The 23,208-nt window shown below is 44.1% G+C and overlaps 1 protein-coding gene across 1 annotated transcript in view; it reads right to left on the bottom strand.

Annotated features, from left to right (window-relative positions):
- pcdh15a (protocadherin-related 15a) overlaps positions 1-23,208 on the bottom strand; it is a 409,668-nt gene that overhangs the window by 111,306 nt on the left and 275,154 nt on the right. The window contains exons 9-15 of the mRNA XM_056608756.1: positions 18,984-19,144; positions 17,256-17,411; positions 14,707-14,826; positions 14,118-14,228; positions 9,510-9,680; positions 6,191-6,299; positions 5,269-5,381 (exon numbers count right to left, since the gene is read on the bottom strand). Of these exons, the coding sequence (XP_056464731.1) occupies positions 5,269-5,381; positions 6,191-6,299; positions 9,510-9,680; positions 14,118-14,228; positions 14,707-14,826; positions 17,256-17,411; positions 18,984-19,144 (941 nt within the window). The remainder of the gene's footprint in view (positions 1-5,268; positions 5,382-6,190; positions 6,300-9,509; positions 9,681-14,117; positions 14,229-14,706; positions 14,827-17,255; positions 17,412-18,983; positions 19,145-23,208) is intronic.

The following is a 23,208-nucleotide window of genomic DNA, read 5'->3' as shown; positions in this document are numbered from 1 at the left end:
AAGGTAGATAATGAAAGAGGCCAAGAGAAGGGATGGAGATAGAGGGAAAAGGAAGAGGGATAGGAAGGGAGAAAGGGAGTGGAGGAAAAGAATGAGAGGGAAAGAGAGTGGGAGAGAGAGAGATAGTGAGAGAGAGTGAGACACACATTGATATTGTTGTTAATTGATGAAACTATTGATGTTCAAATGCTTTAGCAACACATATTATATGGGTAGTTGTCCTGCTAATCAAGCCTATTGATTTAATTGAGTACATTGACAAAGAGACAGAGATAGTGACACAGAGCGAGAGAGAGAGAGAGAGAGAGAGAGAGAGAGAGAGAGAGAGAGAGAGAGAGAGAGAGAGCGAGAGCGAGAGCGAGAGAGAGAGAGAGAGAGAGAGAGAGAGAGAGAGAGAGAGGTATACAGATAAGGAGAGGACACCAACGTCACATGACCCATCTCATTCTCCAGGGAAGCGACGTGATGTAAAACTGATTCACAAACGGAGTGGGTCACACTGCTGGAGTGTTCAGAGCACAGAGTCTCACCGTCATCCAAGAAGGTTAATGAAGTGAGGCAGAGGGGCTGTTAGGGTTTGCGACCCAGTCCAGTCCTCAACTTGGGAAGGCAAGTGGCAGGCGATAGTGACAGGACGATGTCACTCCTGAATGTAATTTAAATTCCCGAAAAGCCTGAATAACGAGTTGGCCACTTAGATTTGGGTCCTCCGTTCCGCGAGGGGATTTTAATATGAATATTATCCTCTCTATGGGACGTGCGATGAACGTTTTGGAATCACAGCCTCGAACGAGGAAATAGGACGAGCCGGATCAGCTGTTCATTTCAACCTAGTGGTCACGGTGTTTGACTCCCAGCCAAAAGGTCTTCTAGGTTTGAAACATGATGTATTCACTCTAACTGTAGTGGTCAAGAATGGTATGTATATCAACACACTGCATACAATGATGTCCCGCACACCATATCACCCTCAGTGACTGGCAGCAACACATTGACCGACTTTAGCAACATGCTAAACTAGCACGGCAGCAGTCAGAATGCCACCGTGATGAATTCCCTCGAGGGGATTAGACACACTTGCCTCCTACGCCAGAGAGCGGCCCTAAAAGCCAGGCCTTTGAAATGTGAGAGCCAGAGTAGTATAGGGGAGTAGAGGCACTAACGCATCGTCGTTCTTCCTACAATCCTGACCTGGAACGAATTGCCACCATTTGCACTCTCAACTATGCTCGGGTGCTGCATGATGCAGATTGCGACAGAACATCAGAACCAGCATTTGCCTGCATGTATTGGTAGTGGTGACATCGTTTGGAATTGTTTTTATTGAAGTTTTATTCAACAGTGTTCTAGTTCTATTCCTTTGCGTCGTTGTCTTATTTATTCTTCTTCGCAATGTCTTTAATGTAGTTTTCATTGTCTTTGTGTGGGGCCGTAAAGTCTGGCCCGTCAGGGTGTTGTTGAAGTTTTTATACATTTTCCATCCATTTCCTTTCAGCGAGTGGCTCAGTCCTGATAGGAGAGTAGAGATTTCCCACAGCTGTCTTTATCGCCGCCGCCGCCACCACGGAGTATATCTCCCCCTTAGACTCACCGGGTGGCCCGGACCCACATCACCTGAGAGAGATGATGAAACCAGAACCCCCCCACCCCCACCGCCACCACCAGCCACAGCCCCTCCAGATTCAATCTCCTCACACAGACCCCGGGGGGGAGAACAGGACTCGATATCTCTCCTACTGACAGATAGGCCACATGTGGCCCAGACAGAGGGAGACCGACAGAGAGACAAATTGCGGAAGAAAGAAGAGACACAGAGGGAGAGAGAGACAGAGAGAGACACAGAGGGAGAGAGACAAAGAGAGACAGAGAGAGTGAGAGACAGAGAGAGTGAGGGAAAGAGAGGGGGAGGACACGGTAAAGAGGGAAAGACAAATGGAGTGAAAGAAAAACAGAAACAGGAATAGAGAGACTGAGAGTGAGGGAGTGAAAAAGGATAGAAAAGAGGGAGAGAGAAAATGGAGACAAAGAGGGAACAGAGCGTGTCAAACTTAAAGGGAGAGAGGCAGAGAAAGTGAGCATGTACACAGAGAAGCGAGAGAGATATTGAGTTGGAGAGAGAGAGAGACGGAGTGAGACTGAGGTAAAGAGCCAGCAAGAGGGAACACGAGCCAAAGAGAGAGAGGGAGGCAGAGCGAGGTAAAGAAAGAGAGAGGAGCATAGCAAGAGAGATAGTCAAAGAGAGTTGGAGCCGGAAGGAGGGGAAGGTTGAGAGCAGAAAAGAGAGAGCTGGACTGAGAGACGGATCCAGAGAGAAAGAAAGAGAGAGGTTGACAGCCAGCTAGAGGGAGAGTTGGAGAGAGAGAGAGAACGAGCATGCAGGACTGAAGCATTGTCTCCCCGGAGCTCTGTCTCCGAGTGTACTTCATGTGTCCGGGGCCGGCGGTAAACGTCCCTGAGTCGCGCTTTGAGAACACACTCGCCATGCTGCACATCTCCCTGCCACAATAACCCCTGTTTATCACATACTCCTCATCACTCCCCACTCGAGGCGTTCGCAACCTCAGCCCCTTTTTTAAACTTCCTTTCTGTCTTTCTTTCGTTCCTTTTTTTCCGTCATGCCATCCTTCCATGTTTCCCTCGTTCCTTCCGTCCCTTCTCGTGTCTTTTCTCCCCGACCTTCTTCCTTTCCTCGGGTGGTCCTCACGTTCTCCCTTCCGTCCGCTCTGGATCCCTTTCTTATCATCCAGTGTCATCCAGACTCCTTTAGCTTCACTGCTCATATCCCTCCCCCCCCCCCCCCCCCCCCCTGCTCTCCACCATCTTCTCCTCCCCATCAGGTCCTCCCAGCACTATCATCTCCACGATGGGTTCCATCAGCAGCAATCATTACATCATAACCCGAGCTGTGTTCGCCGCACTATTACCTCAACCGCAGCACTTTATTTTTGCACCTTGCCCCATCTTTCAACTCCCCTACCCGCAATCTTTCTCTAGGTGTATCGACTTTACTTTTACTTATTTTTCTGTTCCCAGCATCGGGCTATGGTGCACCCCATGCTGTAATGTATCAGGGCATTCAGCAGATACCAAAGTCTAATTCTCTCATTACTGTGGCTGGCAGTCTGACGGCAACATCTCTCTTTCCCCTCTGTATAACTCACAGAGATAAGACGGCAAGCCTAGCTTCCTCACTTTCCATTTGTTGCGCAATCACTCTCGGCATATGTTTCTTTAAAGTCGGTCTCTCTCTCTCATTCTATTTAGGTGTCTCACTTTCTCTGTGTATCTCGCTGTCAATGTCTCTCACTCTGGCCTTCGCCCTCTCTCCTTTCTCTCTCTCTTCCTCTCTCGCTCTCTCTTCCTCGCCTTCGATCCGTCTCCCTTTCCCTCTGTACCTGCCTCCACCAACATCTCTCATTTCCCTCTGCATAACCCACTGAGATAAGGCAGCAAGCTTAGCTCTTCTCGCACTCTCTTTTTCTCTCTCTCTCTATCGCTCTCTCCCCGTACGTTTTTTAGACTCTATCTCTCTCACTAGGACTCTCGCTCTCATTCAATTTCTCTGTGGCTCTCCCTCTGTCCTTCGCCCACTCCTCCTTCCCCCCGATAACCCTCTCTCTCTCTCTCTCTCTCTCTCTCTCTCTCTCTCTCTCTCTCTCTCTCTCTCTCTCTCTCTCTCTCTCTCTCTCTCTCTCTCTCTCTCTCTCTCTCTCTCTCTCTCTCTCTCTCTCTCTCTCTCTCTCTCTCTCTCTCTCGACTTGTTGCTTTACTTATTGACTAAACCATATTTAACGTTGTCCAAATCTCGTGTTTGAAATTGCTCTATAAATGTCTTGCTCTAAAACGATATGGGTCTCGTGAACATACCAAATGTCACAACGCTTGTTTGTGCGGAATTTAGACCTCTTTCTGCCTGAAAAGTTCATTCATAATGCGTACATTTCCCTGCCAGAAGGGGACCCTGCCTAGGCATCGCGTTTCAGAAAAAACAACCATATCACGTAGGATTGGTGCTAGCGGGTGGCTTAACACGCGGTTGGTTAGAGCTTTGAAAGAGATACAGCTTCTATTGTGTGAGAGTTGGACTACTTCCAATATTCACAAAGCAAATTGGTGGTTTGAACATTGTGTTAAGTTTCTAAATTGTCAGTACCAGCGCTATTCACCCCATGACAATAACACAGGCGCTGCTGTATGTTTCAACATTGCAATCTGTTCTATTCAAGTTTATTAAATTATCATAATTTTATTCTGAATAAGGCTTTTCTGTGTCTTTTGGCCTTGTGCAAACATTGAAACAGTTGCTATTATCAAAGTTATCATTCAAATTCATCAAACCCCCTCCCCTCCAAAAGACACATTACCCAGTGAAACTGTTGCTTATAATGATCATCAATCCCAAATAAATGAGGTGATCTGCACAACCCTATTTCCAGAAGAAATAAGGCTTGTAGCATCTCATCCTAATCACATCAAAGGCGACCTTGATCCCCCCAAAAAAAATAAAAAATATGTTTTGGAACTAACCAATTTACCCTAATACCATTCTCCTGCTGCTCATCCTCATTGATCCCATCTCTCTGCCCTCTCTAGACACCCTCTCGCTGGGATTACTCCTCTACGACTCTCTCCCTGGTATAAACACCAGGCTGGTACAGCGCCCGGCATTACGCAAGGGGGGAATGGGGTATGCTTCTATGATGTGTGGTGTGGTGCTCATCTAAATTCATATGTGGAGCAACACATTCTTTATTTTTGGCTCACAAATGTTGAGGGTTTTTTACAGTTTTTTTTTCTTCAATCTAGCTGAGGGGAAGACATTTAAGAACTTCATTAAAGACTTGTTGGAATTTCCCAACGTTTCTTTTCTCTCTGCTTTGATCTTGATAGTGTGCACGCGTACTTCGGAGGCAGCGTGAAATTATTCATGATGTTTATTACTGTTTTTTGCTAAATGAGAGGACACAGGTATGTCGTAGTGCAACTAAATAAAACATTAAGGAACTAAATACTTTACGATATTCTCCTTAAAAGTACATCCCAACCAAAGAAAAGTTAAGCGCCTCGTTTTCCACGGTTTATACTTGAAACCGCTATATTTTGATCATAACTTCTAATTTATCTCAGCCTTTTGCCCTTTTTTCCTAAAGCCTGAATCTTGACTTCTGATGTTGACCATCCCAAGTGAGGAGGGGGACACAGGGTGGTGAAAAAGTTAAGAGATCAACCGAAAGAATACAATGGAAAAAGTATGTTTGGAATGCCAACCTTGATGATGAGGGTGAACCGCTGATAGAGGTCTCTGTTGACGGGCTGGAGGACTCGTAGTTCTGCCGTTGTTTGGTTCAGGCTGAAGTAGTCTTTGTACGTCATGGGATGGCCTGTTACAGGGAGCAGGGGTAAAGCACAACCAGTCACGTTCACCCGTCTGGAGTCATCCGAATGTTCATCTCGGAAACTCAAATCATCGGCTATCGTCCGGCAAATTACCCCGGGAACAACTGGCCCATTTCTTGGGTTCCTGTGCACCCGGATAATGGACAATGGTTGTCCTTGCCTTTTCTGTGAGTGGGTCATTTCGATATCGATATTCGTAGGTGGTTCAGGTCCAGACGACATTTCGGCTAATCACTTTAAACAGATATCATGGCATTTAAAAAGCTACATCGTTGTCAGTCGATAGAGGATAGGGTTCTGAGATTGTTGCTGACATTTTCCTGGATGCAAACAAAGCCCAATCAAAAAACTATTGGTCAATTCTATTTGGACTATAAATAGTTTTCTTTACCAACATCTTTTTACTGTTTCTACTCATTCCTTATTCAAATGCAGTTTTTGAGAGAATAACCTAACGTGACCTAATGAATCCCTGCATAAACGTTATTCCTTCAACTCTCCTCAACTTTTTCCCATACACACATTTACACAGGTCAAGGCTGAAATGCATGTTGACCTGCTCCGTATGCTGTAGGAAGTATGAATAAAAAACACAAATAAAACAAATGCTATACCAAAGTTCAACAATGCATCAGAAAATAAGTATAACTTTAAGCATGCTACTGGAAAACGAAACTTTGTCCGAGCCGGCATGGTTGTGGGTTATCATAGCTGTGCCCTGAACGCCAAACCCGACATAGGTAAAAGCGAACGTAAAACTGTAAAAGGTAAAGCCTGGACGTGTGGTACTTACCGACAAGGATGAAGTAGAGAATGCCAGGTCTGTCGGACGGTGGCTGGATGTTTCGGTCCATGTCCACGGCTCGTATGGCAGGAGTGACATTCAGTGGGTTCAGCCTGCCCTGAGGATTGCAACGACGGGGAACAGAGCCAACTCAAGCTTTAGTCATTCTACTTTTTGGACATTTATTCACAATTGTCCGCTATTTTGGTCAGTTATTCACAATCATCTATCATAAATAGCACATTGAACCCTTCAGGTCTGGAAAAGCGTTTGCGTGACATATTTTTTATAGATATATTTATCAATATGTCAGTTTGTTTGTACCGCGCACAATCTTGATACTGCTGATACAAGCAAGGTGTGAACTACTTAGTAGTAATTCTGCAGCTCCTTGGCGCGCAGGCATATGGCTGGGCCTATGGCGCTTGGGCCACACTGCACGTCTACTTTAGGTGGCTAAGTGAGTGTGCGTTAGTATGCTAAGTGGCTTGTTTGCTATTTTCATTGCGTAGACAAGACCCACTAACAAACATTCCTGTAGGAAGGAAGCAGACAGAAGAAACCATCCCCTCCCCCGCTCCCTGAAGGGGTTATGTTCCTATCCCTCAGCTTTGAAATAATCCTCTCACACACACACACACACACACACACACACACACACACACACACACACACACACACACACACACACACACACACACACACACACACACACACACACACACACACACACACACACAACAGGCACATACACAGAACTCTCTACCCCCTCCGAGCTCTCTGGATTTTGCAATATCTGAAGGTGCACTAAATCAAGTCCCTGCAGCTCGACACAATGATGATTAGCTGTAATACCCTCCTCTAGCAGTCATTATCCCAGGGAAGCCCTGAGGGGGGCTCCAAATTACCCCCTCCCCCTCCCTCCCAGAGAGCAAAAATAAATACAGACCAACCTAATAACGCTCGTCCCGCCGTTGTAATTAATCGCAACACACTCAACAATTACAAGCGACGGATTCTCCCAGTGGACTGATGCGCGGGGTGTGTCGTGTGCACCGCAGGACGGGGGAAACTATCAGCAACATGAAATAGATTTGGTAGACCCCAAGAACTGCAGAAGGTACTTGTACGAGAACCTCCTCTAGATCCAGAAGGGTTAGGAAACATTGCAGACTGCACTGGATGAGACATTCGGTCAAGTTGTTGTACGTAGCCGTCTGTTTTGTAGGATCTGTTTGGAACTTGTTCTTGACTATTGAAGTGTTTGAAAAATTAAGTAGGTTGGATTCAAAGCAAAATATACTTAAAAACTTAACTTTTTATTCCAACAAAAAGAGGATGAAAATGTGCTGTTGGCCTTGGAAGCAAAATCTGAAGTTGCCCCATCCAAATGGCAAATAATCTCATATTAACAACTCTTGTGGCGGTTTATTTTCACATCAGGCAAATCCAAGGCCAAATCAAATCAAATCCACATCGCCTCAAAACAATATTCTGCAAAACTTGTAAATAAACAATAAGTATTTTCTACCGAATTACGCAACAAGACGACACAGACCCAACAGCTCAAAGTAAATGACTTCGGCTTCACTGAAGCTTCGGCAAAGATTTAGCTCGCTGACATCCTCGGCAAGTCAAGGGTGATGGAAGAGATGGAAGATATGGATGACGAAAAGCCAAACGTTTTTTACAGCGACTTAAAAAAATCTGTTTTTCAGCTGCAGGGGCTTCAAGGTCTTGCATACTTTGCAGTCCGCAAAGAATTTATCTTAAATTATCCATTACACAAGCGACGCTGAACAGAGACGGGGAACAACACCTTAATTCACTATTCCACTTCCCTTTTTACGTACACACGCCTGCACACACACACACACACACACACACACACACACACACACACACACACACACACACACACACACACACACACACACACACTCCCCATTTCCTTTTTCCTTTTTTTTATATCTCTGTTGAGCGGCTCTACTAGGTTGAAACTTCTCCACTAATAGTTATCACGCACTGTGTCATTATTACCAAAAGGCTGGGATTTGTAATGTCTCTCCCTCTCTCCCCCTCTCTCTCTCTCTCTCTCTCTCTCTCTCTCTCTCTCTCTCTCTCTCTCTCTCTCTCTCTCTCTCTCTCTCTCTCTCTCTCTCTCTCTCTCTCTCTCTCTCTCTCTCTCTCTCTCTCTCTCTCTCTCTCTCTCTCTCTCTCTCGGGAGCCAATCTGCACAGAGATGGACCATGCCCAACCTCTGACAAATCAATCAATCCTTTGCAGGTATAGAAATGTCAATAATAATAACACTTCAGAAGAGGCCAATGCATAAAAATACAACAACCGTACTTAACAACACATACATGGAAAAAACAAATAGAAACACGCACATACACACACACCAAAGAAACGTCAATAACAACAATGGTGTAGAAGACAATGCATAAAGAAAGTCCAATAGTGCCTAACAACACATACATGAGGACAAATAAACACACACGCGCACACACACACACACAAACACACAAACACACACAATCCCTTGCTTCCTATTCCATTATCTGCTATGTCCACCGTCATTGTTCTTGCCCTCTCTGTGTTTGAAATGCTAGAAACGTACATTTGCTACTCCTCTCTGTGCTCTCCGTCTCTACGTGTCTAAATTCCAACTGTGTTCCTGCTCTCCCGCTATAAGGTCGTCTGCTACTTCGACTCTAATTGACGATCCCGCAGACCAGAAAACGCCCCTGGAATTAACATGCTGAGACAAAACAGCCTGGCTTTGACTCTGCCTGCAGGTGCGGCCACAGAGGCAAGGTGTTGGCCCGAGATTAAGATGACCATGTGGAAGGAACGGAGTGAAAAGTACCACATCATATTGTAGCCTTACATCGGACGAATAACAACGACGCAACTCCCAGCACATGAATCGAGCGTTCACTTGCCGTGTACGGTGAAGTCGGTGAGGGCTGACATCATTCGGGAACAGGTCAATGAATGAATGAATGTAAGCTATAATGGGGTGGTCTTGGCTACCAGCAGAAAGGTACCGATCACTTTTGTGTGTGGATTCCCGTTGTCAGAGAAGTTCACGTTCGACAAAGACAAACTCACACGAAAGCGCCCAACCATTACACACACACACACACACACACACACACACACACACACACACACACACACACACACACACACACACACACACACACACACACACACACACACACACTCAACCAAAATAGAGGCTTGTGAAGTGCAAATGAGTGTGGAAATGCGGATGAGTTTGGAAGTGTGTGTGTATGTGTGTTCATTGGTTCTCTCTCACAGGGTCAGTGAACTCGGGGATGGCGACGCGGTAGGTGAGGGGGTTGCAGTCCTGTGTGTTGTTGACGAGCACGCAGGGCAGGAACATGGGCCCCAGGTCGTCCCCGTCGAGCACGTCCACCGTCAGCGTGGTGGTCGCCGTGAGACGGTTGGGGAAGAACGGCGCACGGTCCTGCAATGAAAACGCATCGCAAGGATCATGGGTTACATTCTGAATAATCCACGAGCCAGCGGTCTTACTATGCTATCGCAGAGGACGGAATTACGGACTTGTTTCCTGTTTAGTTGCAGATACACAGTCGCTTGCCCCACCAAATACACAGTCGTTTGAACGAGAGGATGAAGCTTTCAGAAGGGGGTTTGAATGACGTATGTATCCACCAGGGCAAACCAAAACACATTTTATTTGTAGCTGTAACAGATAGCTTCTCCAACTCTCTGCATACTCAGAACAATCAGAACAATCTTCTGCATCCTCGCCAGTCTGGGTTCTAGGCAGGCCACTCAACTGAGACCGCCCTCCTTGCCATCATAGAGAAACTTCGCTCCGCTATAACAGCCTCCGTCTCCTCCGCTGTCATCCTGCTGGACCTCTCTGAAGCCTTCCATACAGATAACCACCGGATCCACTGCTCCACCCTCCAAGAGAAGGGAATATCAGCCACGCGCCTTGTTCACATCCTATCTGAAGGATTGCACTTACAGGCTATCTTTAAAACAAACTGTCTCTGAAATATGTAGTCTAAGTACTGGGTTCTCTCAGCAGTCTGTTCAAGGTACTCATGGCCCTCTTCTCTCTGTAGACCAAGGCCCTGGGTCCTTTAATTCACTCTTGCGGCCTTTCCTGCCACAGCTATGCAGATGACAAACAATCTATTCTTTCCTTTTCAAGGTTTCATAGCAGCTAGAAGCACAAATCTACACGTGTCTGGCAGACATCTAAATGTTTGGTAAATCGCTTTGGATAAGTGTCACGTCAATAACTGTAATTGAACACAATTACGCATTTTTTTTGTTTTCTAGTAGGCCTACTTGCTGTTTTTGTTTTAATGAAACCCAAACTTAAGCTTGTCTGCTAGCGTTAGATTAATATCAAAAGGCTGATTTGGGAGAATATATTCAAAACAAAAACAACAAAAAACATTGCATGCTGTTACAATCGCCGCCCTGAGGATGTGTTGCTTGGTAAGTGTTCTTCTGTGACCCATTTCAGTCAAGAGCGATTTCAAGTAAACCCTCCGCAAAGGGCCATGACTTCAAATTTTTATTTGACTCTGTCAAATTCGATTTGAATTGCACCATGTCTAGAGAGTCAAAGAAACGGATGGCACATCCATTCAGAATCATCATGGTTAATTAATCTATGACTAAATTATCACTAGTTTTACTTATCAAGTATGAGGCAGTAGGATTTGTGCTTTTATGTTTCTGCCCGTTAATACAACAAAAACCATGGTCAATTGTCAAAAACAATTACATTTAAAAGACACTTGCCCACCAAAAAATATTCATTAGGCAGCTGCTTAAAATAAGCAGATGAAAGGGTGTGGGCGGGGATTCAGTAACCTATTTCGGAGCAGAAGAAAGTTTCTAACCCAAAAATAAACGACAAGCCAGGCATGAAACATGACACATCAGCCGACACTTGGAATCACGGAATTTAACCCATGTCTTCCTATTTCTCTTCTGTACTGTTTTACTAAACGATCGGTCTTATAGAAAATGACTTATAGTGAATGCAGATACATTAAGGAGCAGGTAGTGGATCGAACATCTTAGCTCAAGGATGCCTACAGGTAAGCTGTCCACATTGGGGATTGGAACTAAATCGATGCCCTAACCCACTTCATCTACGTCCATCGATAACCTAAGAGCAAGGTTCCAGTATAGAGTATGGAACGCTACTTCTCCCATCTGTATTGACATTGTGCTCAGAAGTTGGGCCTTACTTTAACTTCATCTGTATGAAATCCATAGGCTAACAAATCTGATATATTAACATGATTATTAACATAACATTTATTAACGCACGATTTTCTTCTTCACCTCCAATATTCCACGACCACCATTGTTGCAGAAAGCTAAAGAAAAAGTAGCAGATATCCCCCCCCAGCCCCCACCCCCCCACCCCACCACCACCCCGCCCCTAGAGAATCATTTTGGTAGAAATATCCCTGCTTTCCCCCAAGGTGTTTGAGCAGCAGGCCACTTCACAGCTCCACACCGGCGGAGTAATTGAACTCTGACATGAGCAGCCAGGGTTCTGGCAAATACCACGTCTCCCTACCTGCACTCGACCCAGAGAGAGCTCCCAAAAGGACCTCTTGCTGGGGCAAAAAGGTCTCAGTGTTATCTCCATCGGCCATGAGAAGAAAGGCGAGAGGAACAGGACAGGCGCAGAAGGGGGAGATTGATGCAGGATACAATCTATCCAATATATCCACCTGAACATTTTTCTTCAAAACCGCCTTCTTTACGACAACACAACACTGAATTCACAACAGCTTCCTCGATCCAGATGCATTTCCATATAATATGCACCTCACTTTATGTAATGTTATGTGTCCATGTGTGTTGCAATTATTGTGTCTTCTCTATGTATTGAGTTATAAGTTGTCTCCTACTGTTCTGTTGTATGTGGTTTGTTTGCAGCTTGTACTGCAGGATCATCTACGGGGAATTTAAAGCTCCTGATGTCTGTAGGAAACATGCCAACATCTGTTCCTTAAGCCATATAGCGGAGATAAATCAGAGTATGGCGCTCTGGGTAAAAGCATTGCCTTAGTAGTAAATCAATGAATGCTTTACATAATCTTTGATGCCGCATGAAACTTGGACGTTAAATATCCTAGTTGGAGGCTTCCGTTGCTTGAAGGTGCATTTGTGAAAATAATCATGAGGATTTATTGAATTCCAACACTAAAATGCAAAACGATTATGGGCTACTTTGGGTAAAAAGATATAATATGAATACTAATAGGCAAACTGTAATCTCTGAAAAAAGCCCCCAAGACAACTCCAAGTCATTATACAAAATAAAAGGTAAATAATTATATCCTGAAGGGATCACCCTGTTCTGTTTAAACTTCTAACCACATGCCTTTTTACGAAGGATTCCCCACAGTGTGTTCTCATTGGTGATTAACTGAATCTGAAACGCAACTTCAATCCTGATTTTCTGAAATGTAGCTCTCAGAGAGGTGCAAGAAAAAATTATCGCACATTATATTATAACTTTGAAATAAATAAAACTGAAATGGTATCAAACCATCTGCTGTTGGTAGCGATAAAGCTCCCTTACGACAAAATGCTCTGTGTAACGGTATAATGAACTAAATGTTATCTTACTAGCCAGTGTGAGTCCATTTTCACGTGTCAGTAAGTGTTAGCCTGTCAGACAGAGTTTACCAGTTTTAGCCAGTGTTAGCCAGTTTTAGCCAATGTTAGTCAATGTTAGCCAATGTTAGTTATATTAGCCAATGTTAATATGTGTGGTTAGTGTGCTTCATTGTGTTAGTGTGTCCACTACTGTCAGCATGTTAGCCAATGTTAAAGGTCCCATGACATGAAAATCTCACTTTATGAGGTTTTGTAACATAAATATGAGTTCCCCTAGCCTGCCTATGGTCCCCCAGTGGCTAAAACTTGCGTTTGGTGTAAAACGAGCACTAGCTGTTCTGCTCGCCTTTGAAAAAACGGAGGCTCAAGCGTGCTGATTTGGACTGTCTTTATTTATGTCATCATAAAGCATCTAAGCTCCTCCCCTTACTCTGCCTGGCCCGCCCAGAGACGTTGGCCCGCCAATGAGACACGACCGTGCGAGCGCCACATGTGTGTGTGTGAATACACGCACTGTAACGCAAGTGTTTCTTGTCTGTTCTTTGACGTCTCTTGTATTTCCACAACGAGACAGTGGGGGTTATCTGAGCCATGGTTGAGAAGGAATTGGGGGAAAGGAACTTTGGCTTTGACTCGCTGAAGTACATGAACTGCGACATGCCGCCGGTGACCGCGAGGCACCATCGCCCGGCAGCGGCAGGCAGCGCGCGGTTCACTCGACTTCAGTTGATGTGAAAGTGGAAGAACCAGAGACGTCGCAGAACCCGACAAAGTCATTTGTGATTCATAATATCGTCTGGAGGCGCAGACAGCTTTTGGCCGTGATAATATATATTATATGATATAGTTATCTATGTAGGCTATATGATAATATTTAGGTATAGAGCTCCAGGATTCCTGTGTGTTCTAGAATATTTACAGAACACGGCTTAAGGCTGTGCGCCTCGCCATTGCAATACATCCACTGTAAACAGAGCGCATGGTACCGTGGCTGCAAGCTGCTCAGGGCCACACCCCCACCCTCCTCCTTGACCCGCCTCGCTCCTCCTCATTTGCATTATAGCTACAGACACCAAAACAGCACATTTGGGGGAAGCTCAATGTGCGACTGGCTCGGAGTGGCTGTAACTATGCACCACGGCTAAATTTCAGGAATGTCTTTGAATACTGTGTTAGTTGCCCACTAATACCAATATTAAAGAATACATAAAATAGCCTGTCATGGGACCTTTAACATGTTATCCAGTGTGCATGAGACCTGCAGACTTACATTAGCCTCCACGATGACGAGGTAGCGTGTTCTCTCTTCGTAGTTCAGCCTCTCCGCTAGCACGATGTGTCCTGAGAGGGTGTTGGCCACCCTAACTGTTCCATTAGACGCCTGACAGCCATGGGGGATAAAACGACAGGGAGAGACCATCAGGAGAGAGAGAGAGAGAGAGAGAGAGAGAGAGAGGCAAACACACAGACAGACAGACAGACAGACAGACAGACAGACAGACAGACAGACAGACAGACAGACAGACAGACAGAGTTAGCAAAAGAAAGAGAGAGCGAGCGAGAGCGAGCAAGCGAGCGTGAGAGAGAGAGAGAGAGAGAGAGAGAGAGAGAGAGAGAGAGAGAGAGAGAGAGAGAGAGAGAGAGAGAGAGAGAGAGAGAGACAGACAAGAAAGAGGAAGAGTATAATAGTATAGTATAATAAAAGAGACAGAGGGGGGTGAGAGGCACATGGATACACATAGAGAAAAAGATTGAATATATACATTAGTAGAATGCATTAGGAAATACATTCCAGAGTAATATACTCATTGTTTAGAGTCTTTACAGAGTCTTTATCTCGCTGTAGCAGGTTGCTGTACCGGGTCATTGGGGTTGTACTGTACTCCGTATTCGATCTGTCCGTTGGGCCCGTCGTCGATATCTGTGGCGCCGTTGCTTCCAGAGAAACCGGTGAATACGATCGTCCCGATTGGAGTGAGCTAAGCAATTTTTTTGAAATGTAAATAAGAAACAGATGTTTTGTTCAAGGACTGTTGACGAATCAAACACATTCTTGCTGTTATGAAGAAACAAATTCCATATTGGTTAGAACTGTGGGAGTCTATTGAAGGAGAAGCAGGTTAATATCACAGCCCAACGGAAGTGAGCTCATCACAAAAAAAACATGAAAGTATTTTGGAACACAAGTTGAGAAGTTGAGTGTTAACAGAGATCGAAACACTGGACTAAATACACTGACTTACAGAAATGGGCACTGAGACAAAAAAACTATTTCCAACTCCACTCAACAAACATTATGTAATAAATAAATACAATCAGCAGCCGTCCCGTTCCTATCAAAAACTTGCGACCACTAGCATTTCTCGAGTGATTTCTTTTTTATACTCTGAAGGGTTGCCTCTCAAATTGCTGAGTCAATAAGGAGAAATGTCCCCAGAGCGTGCTGATAGGCCCAAGGGGGGTTTGGGGCGAGGCAGTGGGAGAGAGGGGGGGGGGATATGACTTATTATGTTGCCTGAACAGCTCTATACAGTTCTGTTATGTCACTCTGACAGCTATGGGAAAGACACATGCTTATCCCACTCTGGGTCTTCTGCATGGCCACCTTCCAACAGATTATATGTATATATGTATAGATAAACAGTGTTGCCACAGTTACCTTGAAAAAGTAATCTGATTACTGATTACTAGTAACTCCTTAAAATAGTAACTTAGTTACTTTACTGATTACATGATTTTAAAAGTAAATAAGTTAGATTACAAGTTACTTTATTAGTTACATTTAGCTGCGACAACACCCCCTGTCAGCTCAAAATGAAAAATTACAACCGGTTTTGCCAATACTAACCTCCCCCCCCCCCTTGTTACTGAAAAAAGTGGTCTGAGGCCAGTAACGCGTTACTAAGTAACGCGTTACTGGCATCACTGTATATAAATTATGCTATGTATCGGAATATTTGCCTAATAGGGAGAAAGAAAAGACGAGACTCTTACAAAGTTTAAACTTCTTTTTCGTCTAATTTTCGTCTATTTATTATAATACCATATGGCGTATGTATTATATATTTTTTCTAATGAAGGTTGATGGACTTATCTCTGACACCACAATACAGACACAAAGTAGCAATCAAAAAGAGACAGAACCATCTGGAATTCAATGTAAGCACTTGCATAAGTGTCATCCGATGTCTAAGTGTTCCCTTGTTGAGCACTTTGTATTGAATTTTTTGCAATAAAAACGCTTTATAAATAAAGTTGGATTGATTGATTGATAGTGTTGACAGCTACCCAGGGGAAGGTGCTGAGCCTAGGGGCTGCGTGGGGAAAAATTTCCAGACTGACGATAGTTCCAGTCAGACATGCACTGGGTTGATGTTAAATTGGAGCGTGTAATTACACAACACACTATCTGGGAAGCCATCAGTTATCATCTGATGATCTAGCTCTCTGGACTATGGACGATATTTTGGGGGTTCCAGCGTAGGCCGATAGATGATAACTAAAATCTATAACTAATATCCGTGCAAAGACTTCCTCTTCCCTGATTGTTTTTCAATCATTTCTGTCGGTTTTTCAGGTGCAGGCGACATTTCACCTAACATCTATGAAAATATGTCCCAGCATATAAAAAGCTAAATGGCCATCAGACGATAGCCAATGATTTCCGAGATTTTTGATCTCCTCACGGATTTGGATTTACCTGCATGCAACCAAAGCCTGCTCAAACGTGATGGTTAATACTACTCAGAATACAAACTGACTACAAAGGGAAACCACAACGCTTCAGATAACACGATTTTGTCCTGTTGCCTATAGATTATGCATTCACTTGCGTATATCAGTTTATGGTGAATACACAACACATACAAGATGCAACCATGAGTCATCAAAGTACACCCAGAAGATTCCCCTAAAGTTAAAAAGAGAAATAATGGAGGGCATTATAGCAAGGTATAGTTCAACCATTCATGGTCATAACCACAGGTAATGAGGGCAAGGTGCTCACATATCCCACATAGGGTCAAACTACAGGAGAGTGTGTCCAGATAGGGTCACTTGTTTGTAAGTTACACTAGGCCAGGAGAGAATCGACGAGGCCAAACGCTAACTTATGTATTTATATACTATGTACTGTATAGGGTTTACTGTATAGTGTCTCTCATCTCGATCTAAAAACGTACAATGTTTAAAAAAAAATTCCACTTTATTTTTTACAACTCTTATTGTGCAGATACACATCTTCCGTAACAGAATTTTTTACTGTTGCTAATAATGTATTTGATATGCTGTCCACCTGAATGTCCCATCTGGGATGAATAAAGAACATCTTTAATCATCTTAAACTCCATATCAGTACCAAGCTGTTTTTACGACGCATGATCCGACAGATCCTGCCGGGGGTCCTCACCTCGTTCACCGCTATGTAGTAGCGCGGCTGGCGGAAGATGGGGGGGTTGTCGTTGCGGTCCCTCACTACGATGTGCACCTCGTGGAAGATCACCGCCCCCACCAGCAGGTTGGTGCACTGGACCCGGACCACGATGGTGGTGATGTCGTGGGGGGGCTGGTGGGGAGGGAGGGGAGAAGGAGTGAGGAGGAGATAGGGGGAAGAAGGGAGAGAGAGAGAGAGAGAGAGAGAGAGAGAGAGAGAGAGAGAGAGAGAGAGAGAGAGAGAGAGAGAGAGAGAGAGAGAGAAAGAGAGAGAGAGAGGGGTGATCAAATAATAAAGGGAGATAGAAACAGAGAAAGAGAGGGAGAGAGAGAGAGAGAGAGAGAGAGAGAGAGAGAGAGAGAGAGAGAGAGAGAGGTGATACAAATAATAAAGGGAGATAGAAACAGAGAGAGAGAGAGAGAGAGAGAGAGAGAGAGAGAGAGAGAGAGAGAGAGAGAGAGAGAGAGAGAGAGAGAGAGAGAGAGAGAGAGGCGATAAAAAGAGGAAAGGGAGATAGAAACAGAGGGAGTAGGAGAGAGAGAGAGACCAAACGGGTTTGTGTTAGTAGGAGCAAGTCTCAATATGCATTAAAACAAACTCAGTGCTTAACGGGGATGTGGTGAAGCGACAAAATAATCCAAGAAAAACATATTTACAACATATTCACAACATTAAGTTTCCCCCCTGAATTTGGTTGCCAATCGACCGCATGCCAGAAAGACGGGCTGTTCTACATCTGTTTTTGAATTTTGTTTGTGTCATTTTGTTTTCCCCACGTCTGCGTACTTGTTCAAAATGCAATAAGCAGGGAGGTGGTGAACAGGCTCGGAGCCAGAGCGATAATTTTAAATGCCAGCAGCTAAGACAGGCAACGCTACCAAGCTTTGGGAAGAGAAAGGAAAGAGTATGGAGAATACTGATGAGGCGAATATTCAGAGGAGACCAGGAAGAGGGAGAGAGGGGGTCTCTGGGAAAAGAAAAAAATATATCTTGTTTAAAAATCTCCTGGAGAAATAGTGTGCTAAGAAACAATTGCCATCTATCTTTCACAAAACCCCTTTATGGTGAATCCTGTAAGGCTTGTAAAATGCTTGAATCAGTTTTGTTTGTTTCAAGAGGAAGACTTTGGTGATATTCCTGTGGTTAGACGTTAGTTGACCTGGCTTACTATGCACTGAACTTAAAGGGCACAGGCACCCACTGTAGCGTGACCGGATGAGTGTGGGTGAGTGTTTCGCCAGCATTGCAGCACAAAATAATTACTTGTAGGTTTACCGTGCATAGCACTTGACCTCTGACGTTAAATAGGCTTAATAATAGTATGGAAATAAAATGGGAATACATACTTGTAACAGTATGGACACACTGATTTGAAGTTCTTATCTGAGAACTGAATTTTATTTAAGCCTTAATGCAGGCCAGGTCCACACATATGCAGATACGTTTAAAAAATTCAAATTTATTATCACAGTTTTTGTTTTCCAAAAGGCATTCAAACAACGTTTTCGTACTCCAAAACCGAGTGAAACCGGTCTTGTGTTGGAGTGTCAAACCCATTAAGAAAGAGTGCTATTTATTTTTTTAACGCTGAAATGGCAGCCTGCTAAATATGCAAAGTGGTGCAAACATGTGCATAAGAAAGGCATGAACCAAAAATGCCAAATGAAACAAATGAATTGCTGTCGTAGGCATGGCCGTACTCACATCCCTGTCCAGGATCCTCCCAGTGCTGTTGAGGAAGAGTCGTTGCTGGGACGCGTCCAGTATCACCCAGTAGTCGTAGTTGTCCAGCAGGGTCAGAGAGATGGTTCCGCCCGGGTTCCTGGTTCGGCCGTTGATCTGCATGTTCTCCACCAGGACGGTACCTGTGGGGAACGGAAAGGACAGCAGCTCATGGTCAATAGATCGGACCTCATAGCCAGCGGGGAACGAGTCTGCGTGGGATCATTTGAAATTCATTGTGCCATGATTGTTTAAGCTAAATAGAACCAATCCATCCCACAGTATAATTACCAAGAGTGATTACAAAAGAATAGAGCAGTGATTATCGCATTTATGATCGTGTTCCCGACGTGTAGAATCTTGCCCAAATAGCAGTGACTGATTTATTAATGCTTTGGAACATGATTTGGAGATTTCAGACTTTATTTATTATTTATTTCTCCTTTGATCAGTGGCAGTAGGATTAATTAGTTTAAACGCTGAAAGGTCTTTCTATTGATATGCTTATAAGCACCTGAGTCACTAAAAAGATACATATTTGCCATAGAAGCCTTATTTTTAGTTTTACTGCTTGTCAACAGTGTGAAGAAGATTGCTTTGAATAATCAGCTTATTTCATGGAGGAATACACCAGGTTTGTGTCTCACAGTGGGAGGTCTACTATACAACCAGCCTTTCCTGTTCTTACATGTGACCGCAGGAAAATTCACAGATTGTGATATTTATATATGCTTATAAGTGAACAGATTTAACCAATGTGTGAATGGGTTTAAGATTTCATGTAGATTGCACTGTAGACATAATCATGTTGAAAGTTTTGGGTCACACTTTCAATGGCTAGTCCACAGTTGAGTTAACATTTTCAGAGCATCAGTTGAATATCAGGTTTGGGTCGGTTGAGTTTTTCATAAGTTGACTCTCAATAAGTGTCAAGAATGAACGCACACGCGCACGTCCGCACACAACCACACACACACACTCACTCACTCACGCACGCACGCACGCACGCACGCACGCACGCACGCACGCACGCACGCACGCACGCACGCACGCACGCACACACGCACGCACGCACGCACACACGCACAGTATGTTCAGTATAGCAATAACAATGTTATTAAAAGTGGACTTTATAGGAGTGGGACTTTATTAAACTACTATAAACAAAGCTAGTACAATGACGACTGACTTTAACGTCCGTGTGTTGATGCGGCTGTAACCTTTATAACAAAGCAAAATACTAAAATATTTCTTACTCACGACAGTTTAGTTTATTTGTTTATTTACCAAGGGCAATGCACAGGCAGTGCACAACAGTTGGCCAGAGTGAGCTGTATTTAAATCTGCATTCGACTTGCTTCTTCAAAAGCGTCTGCACATAAGACTGTGATTGATACATTAATACAAAGGAGAACCATCTTAGTTGGCTAGTTAAGAAAATCTCAGAACACAGGGTGCAGGGTCTACACCCACCCAAATATGTCATTATGTCAACTCCAAAGAAGAGAAGGGACCATAATTATTCTCAACTGACACAGCGGGCAGAGAGAGAGAGAGAGAGAGAGAGAGAGAGAGAGAGAGAGAGAGAGAGAGAGAGAGAGAGAGAGAGAGAGAACACATTTGTGGAGGCAGGCTGTTTGCATTAAAAAAAATGCAAACAGGAAAACATTTGTAAAGTTACAGTAATTGACACAAACAAACAAAAAAAGTATGGTGTGTTCAGAGACAAGGGCCATTGTTTTTGGTGTTTGTATTCTTCACAGCAATTTAATAGTACAAAACAAACACATATGAACCACTTCTCGGCAGTCTTGATTTACAGTTTTGAAGGCTGTGTATGAAAGCGGCAGTGCTGATTTATGACATACTACTGTGTGTTGCTGGCTGCTGTGCTCCAATCACTCGAGTTCAGGAAGTCAGACAAACAAACAAGATAACTGACCACTGTTTGAACATAAAATATGAAGGCATTTTGTGGACAATTTTATTCAAACCACTAGGCCTGTTATAACAGACACCACAGGCAACCACTTTCAATCTAAAATTTTCTTAGCAAAACATAGTGAATTAAAATATATAACAAAGACAAAGAACACAAAAAGCTGATCGATTGGTCATGCCCTAGTTATTTTAGATGTAAGTGTTTCAATTTGAAGGACATAATTACATCATAACCGATGTCAGTGGTTTTAGTTGTGAATTTAATTTTAAAGGCAACTGTCTCACCAATGTGACCTTCAATGCATCTTCACATCACTCCTCTTCGTCTCCTATGGGACATAAGGCTTCAATGAGCACTCTCCATTGCATTCGTTCCCTGTTGGGCCTCTTCCCATGACAGGTTCATCTGTTCCAGCTCTTGAGTCACAGTTCTGCACCAGGTGGTTTTTGGCCTCCTGGGTTTTCTTTTGCCAGGTGGTGTCCATCTTAAGGCGACTTTTCTGATGCAGTCCTGCACCATGTCCTAGCCATCTAAGGCGTCTGTGCGTAATCTCCTTGGTGATGCTCCGGCTTCCCGTTTTCTTGTACAGGTTATTGGTGTAGATCTTATTAGGCCAAAAGATCTGGCATCCCAAAGATCCGGCATCGTCGGAGGCATCCATTATGGAACACTTCCATTCTCCTCTTGTCTGTTTTGACAAATCGCCAGCTCTCTGACGGTACAGGAGAACAGACTTTACATTGCTGTTGTATAGGAGCATATTTGTTTTAAGGCTGCATTGTTTTGATCTCCAGATGGGACAGAGATGGGAGAAGGCCCCCTGAGCCTTTCCCAGCCTTGCTTTGATGTCTTTTGATGTGCCGCTGTCCTTACTGATGAGACTGCCCAGATAGGTGAACAAATCTTCCACAAACTAAAGTGTTTCCTCATTAACAAGGATGGGTGCTGTGGGGATCGAGTTGACACACATCGCTTGTGTTTTGGAGTTGTTGATACTGAGCCAAACTTTTCTGGCAAAGTTGCTCAGACTATCAGTTTTTGGCCTGCATGTTGCTTGTTACTGGTTGCTTGATGGGAGAGCAAGATCACAGTGAAGTCAAGATCTTGCAGCTGGGAGAACAGAGTCCACTGGATGCCTCTGGGTCTGTCTGTTGTGGTGTTTGTTGTGATCCAGTCTATTGCGACCAGAAAGAGGATAGTGGAAATGATGAACCCCTGTCTCACTCCGAACTGCAAGGAAAACCACCAAGAGAGAGGTCATTCCCTCTGATGTCACTACACTCAAAGGGCCCTATTTTAACGGTCTGAAACGCAACGCAGTTCTATGGCAATGTTGCTATTTTACCGGCGCATAAATGACTCTTGCGCCCGGCGCAAATCTAAAAAGGGTTGGGCCAAAGTAGCCTAATTACCCGTAGGTGTGGTTTCAGCTCCCATACCCTTTAAGAGCCCTGAGCGCATTTGAATCTGACGAGTTGATATATTGACATCGCGTTTGCAGTCTCCGATGAGACAGTTGCAGGACCACATGAATTTCAAACTTCAAATGGCTCAGTTTATGGCCAAATAATATGGCCTAATTCACACATGGAATAGCGTTTTCTTCCACAACTTCAGAAACACTGAGTCCTCAAATAAATGTCGGCAAAGAAAACTTAACACACATATGATATGCAGGTAACTGTGGTTCTATTTAATGATATACGCAATGCATTAACAGTTTCTTACCAGTAGTATGCATTATCGTTATCGACTTGTTTTCCTAATATGCATGTGTCCCCCCGTTAATATACATTGCCATGGACTGTATTATGCGTTACGTGTTTACTTTGCGTGTTTTTAAACAGATGGACGCACACACGCTTGCCCGCTTTCATTAATTATTTTACACACAGGCAAGGTAAAGTAGGCAAGGCAAGGCAACTGTGTTGCTAGGTAGATGAGAGAAGCAAAGTGTATGCCCGAGGTGCACAAGCAACATTATGCATGTGGCCTTAAAATAGCATCTGAACAACGCACCACTGACTTTTAACCAGGTATTTCCTGGTTTGTGGCGCAATTGTTTTCTGAAACTGCAAAATATTACAAGGGAAAGTTTGCGCCAGAACACGCCTCCTCCTTTCGCCAAACCGCCCCATGGGGCGCAAGATCATTTCCTAATTTACAGGCGCGTGGTGATGGAGGGAAACGAACGCTCTGCGCCAGTTGCAAACTAGCAACGACACATGCGTCAGTGTAGAAAGTCAATTACGCCGGATGCAAGAT

This window comes from Gadus chalcogrammus, chromosome 15 (genome assembly GCF_026213295.1).
Source record: "Gadus chalcogrammus isolate NIFS_2021 chromosome 15, NIFS_Gcha_1.0, whole genome shotgun sequence".
In the NCBI taxonomy this organism is placed as follows: Eukaryota; Metazoa; Chordata; class Actinopteri; order Gadiformes; family Gadidae; genus Gadus; species Gadus chalcogrammus.
Note: the sequence above shows the minus strand (reverse complement) of the source record. Positions and strands in the feature narration are given on the sequence as shown.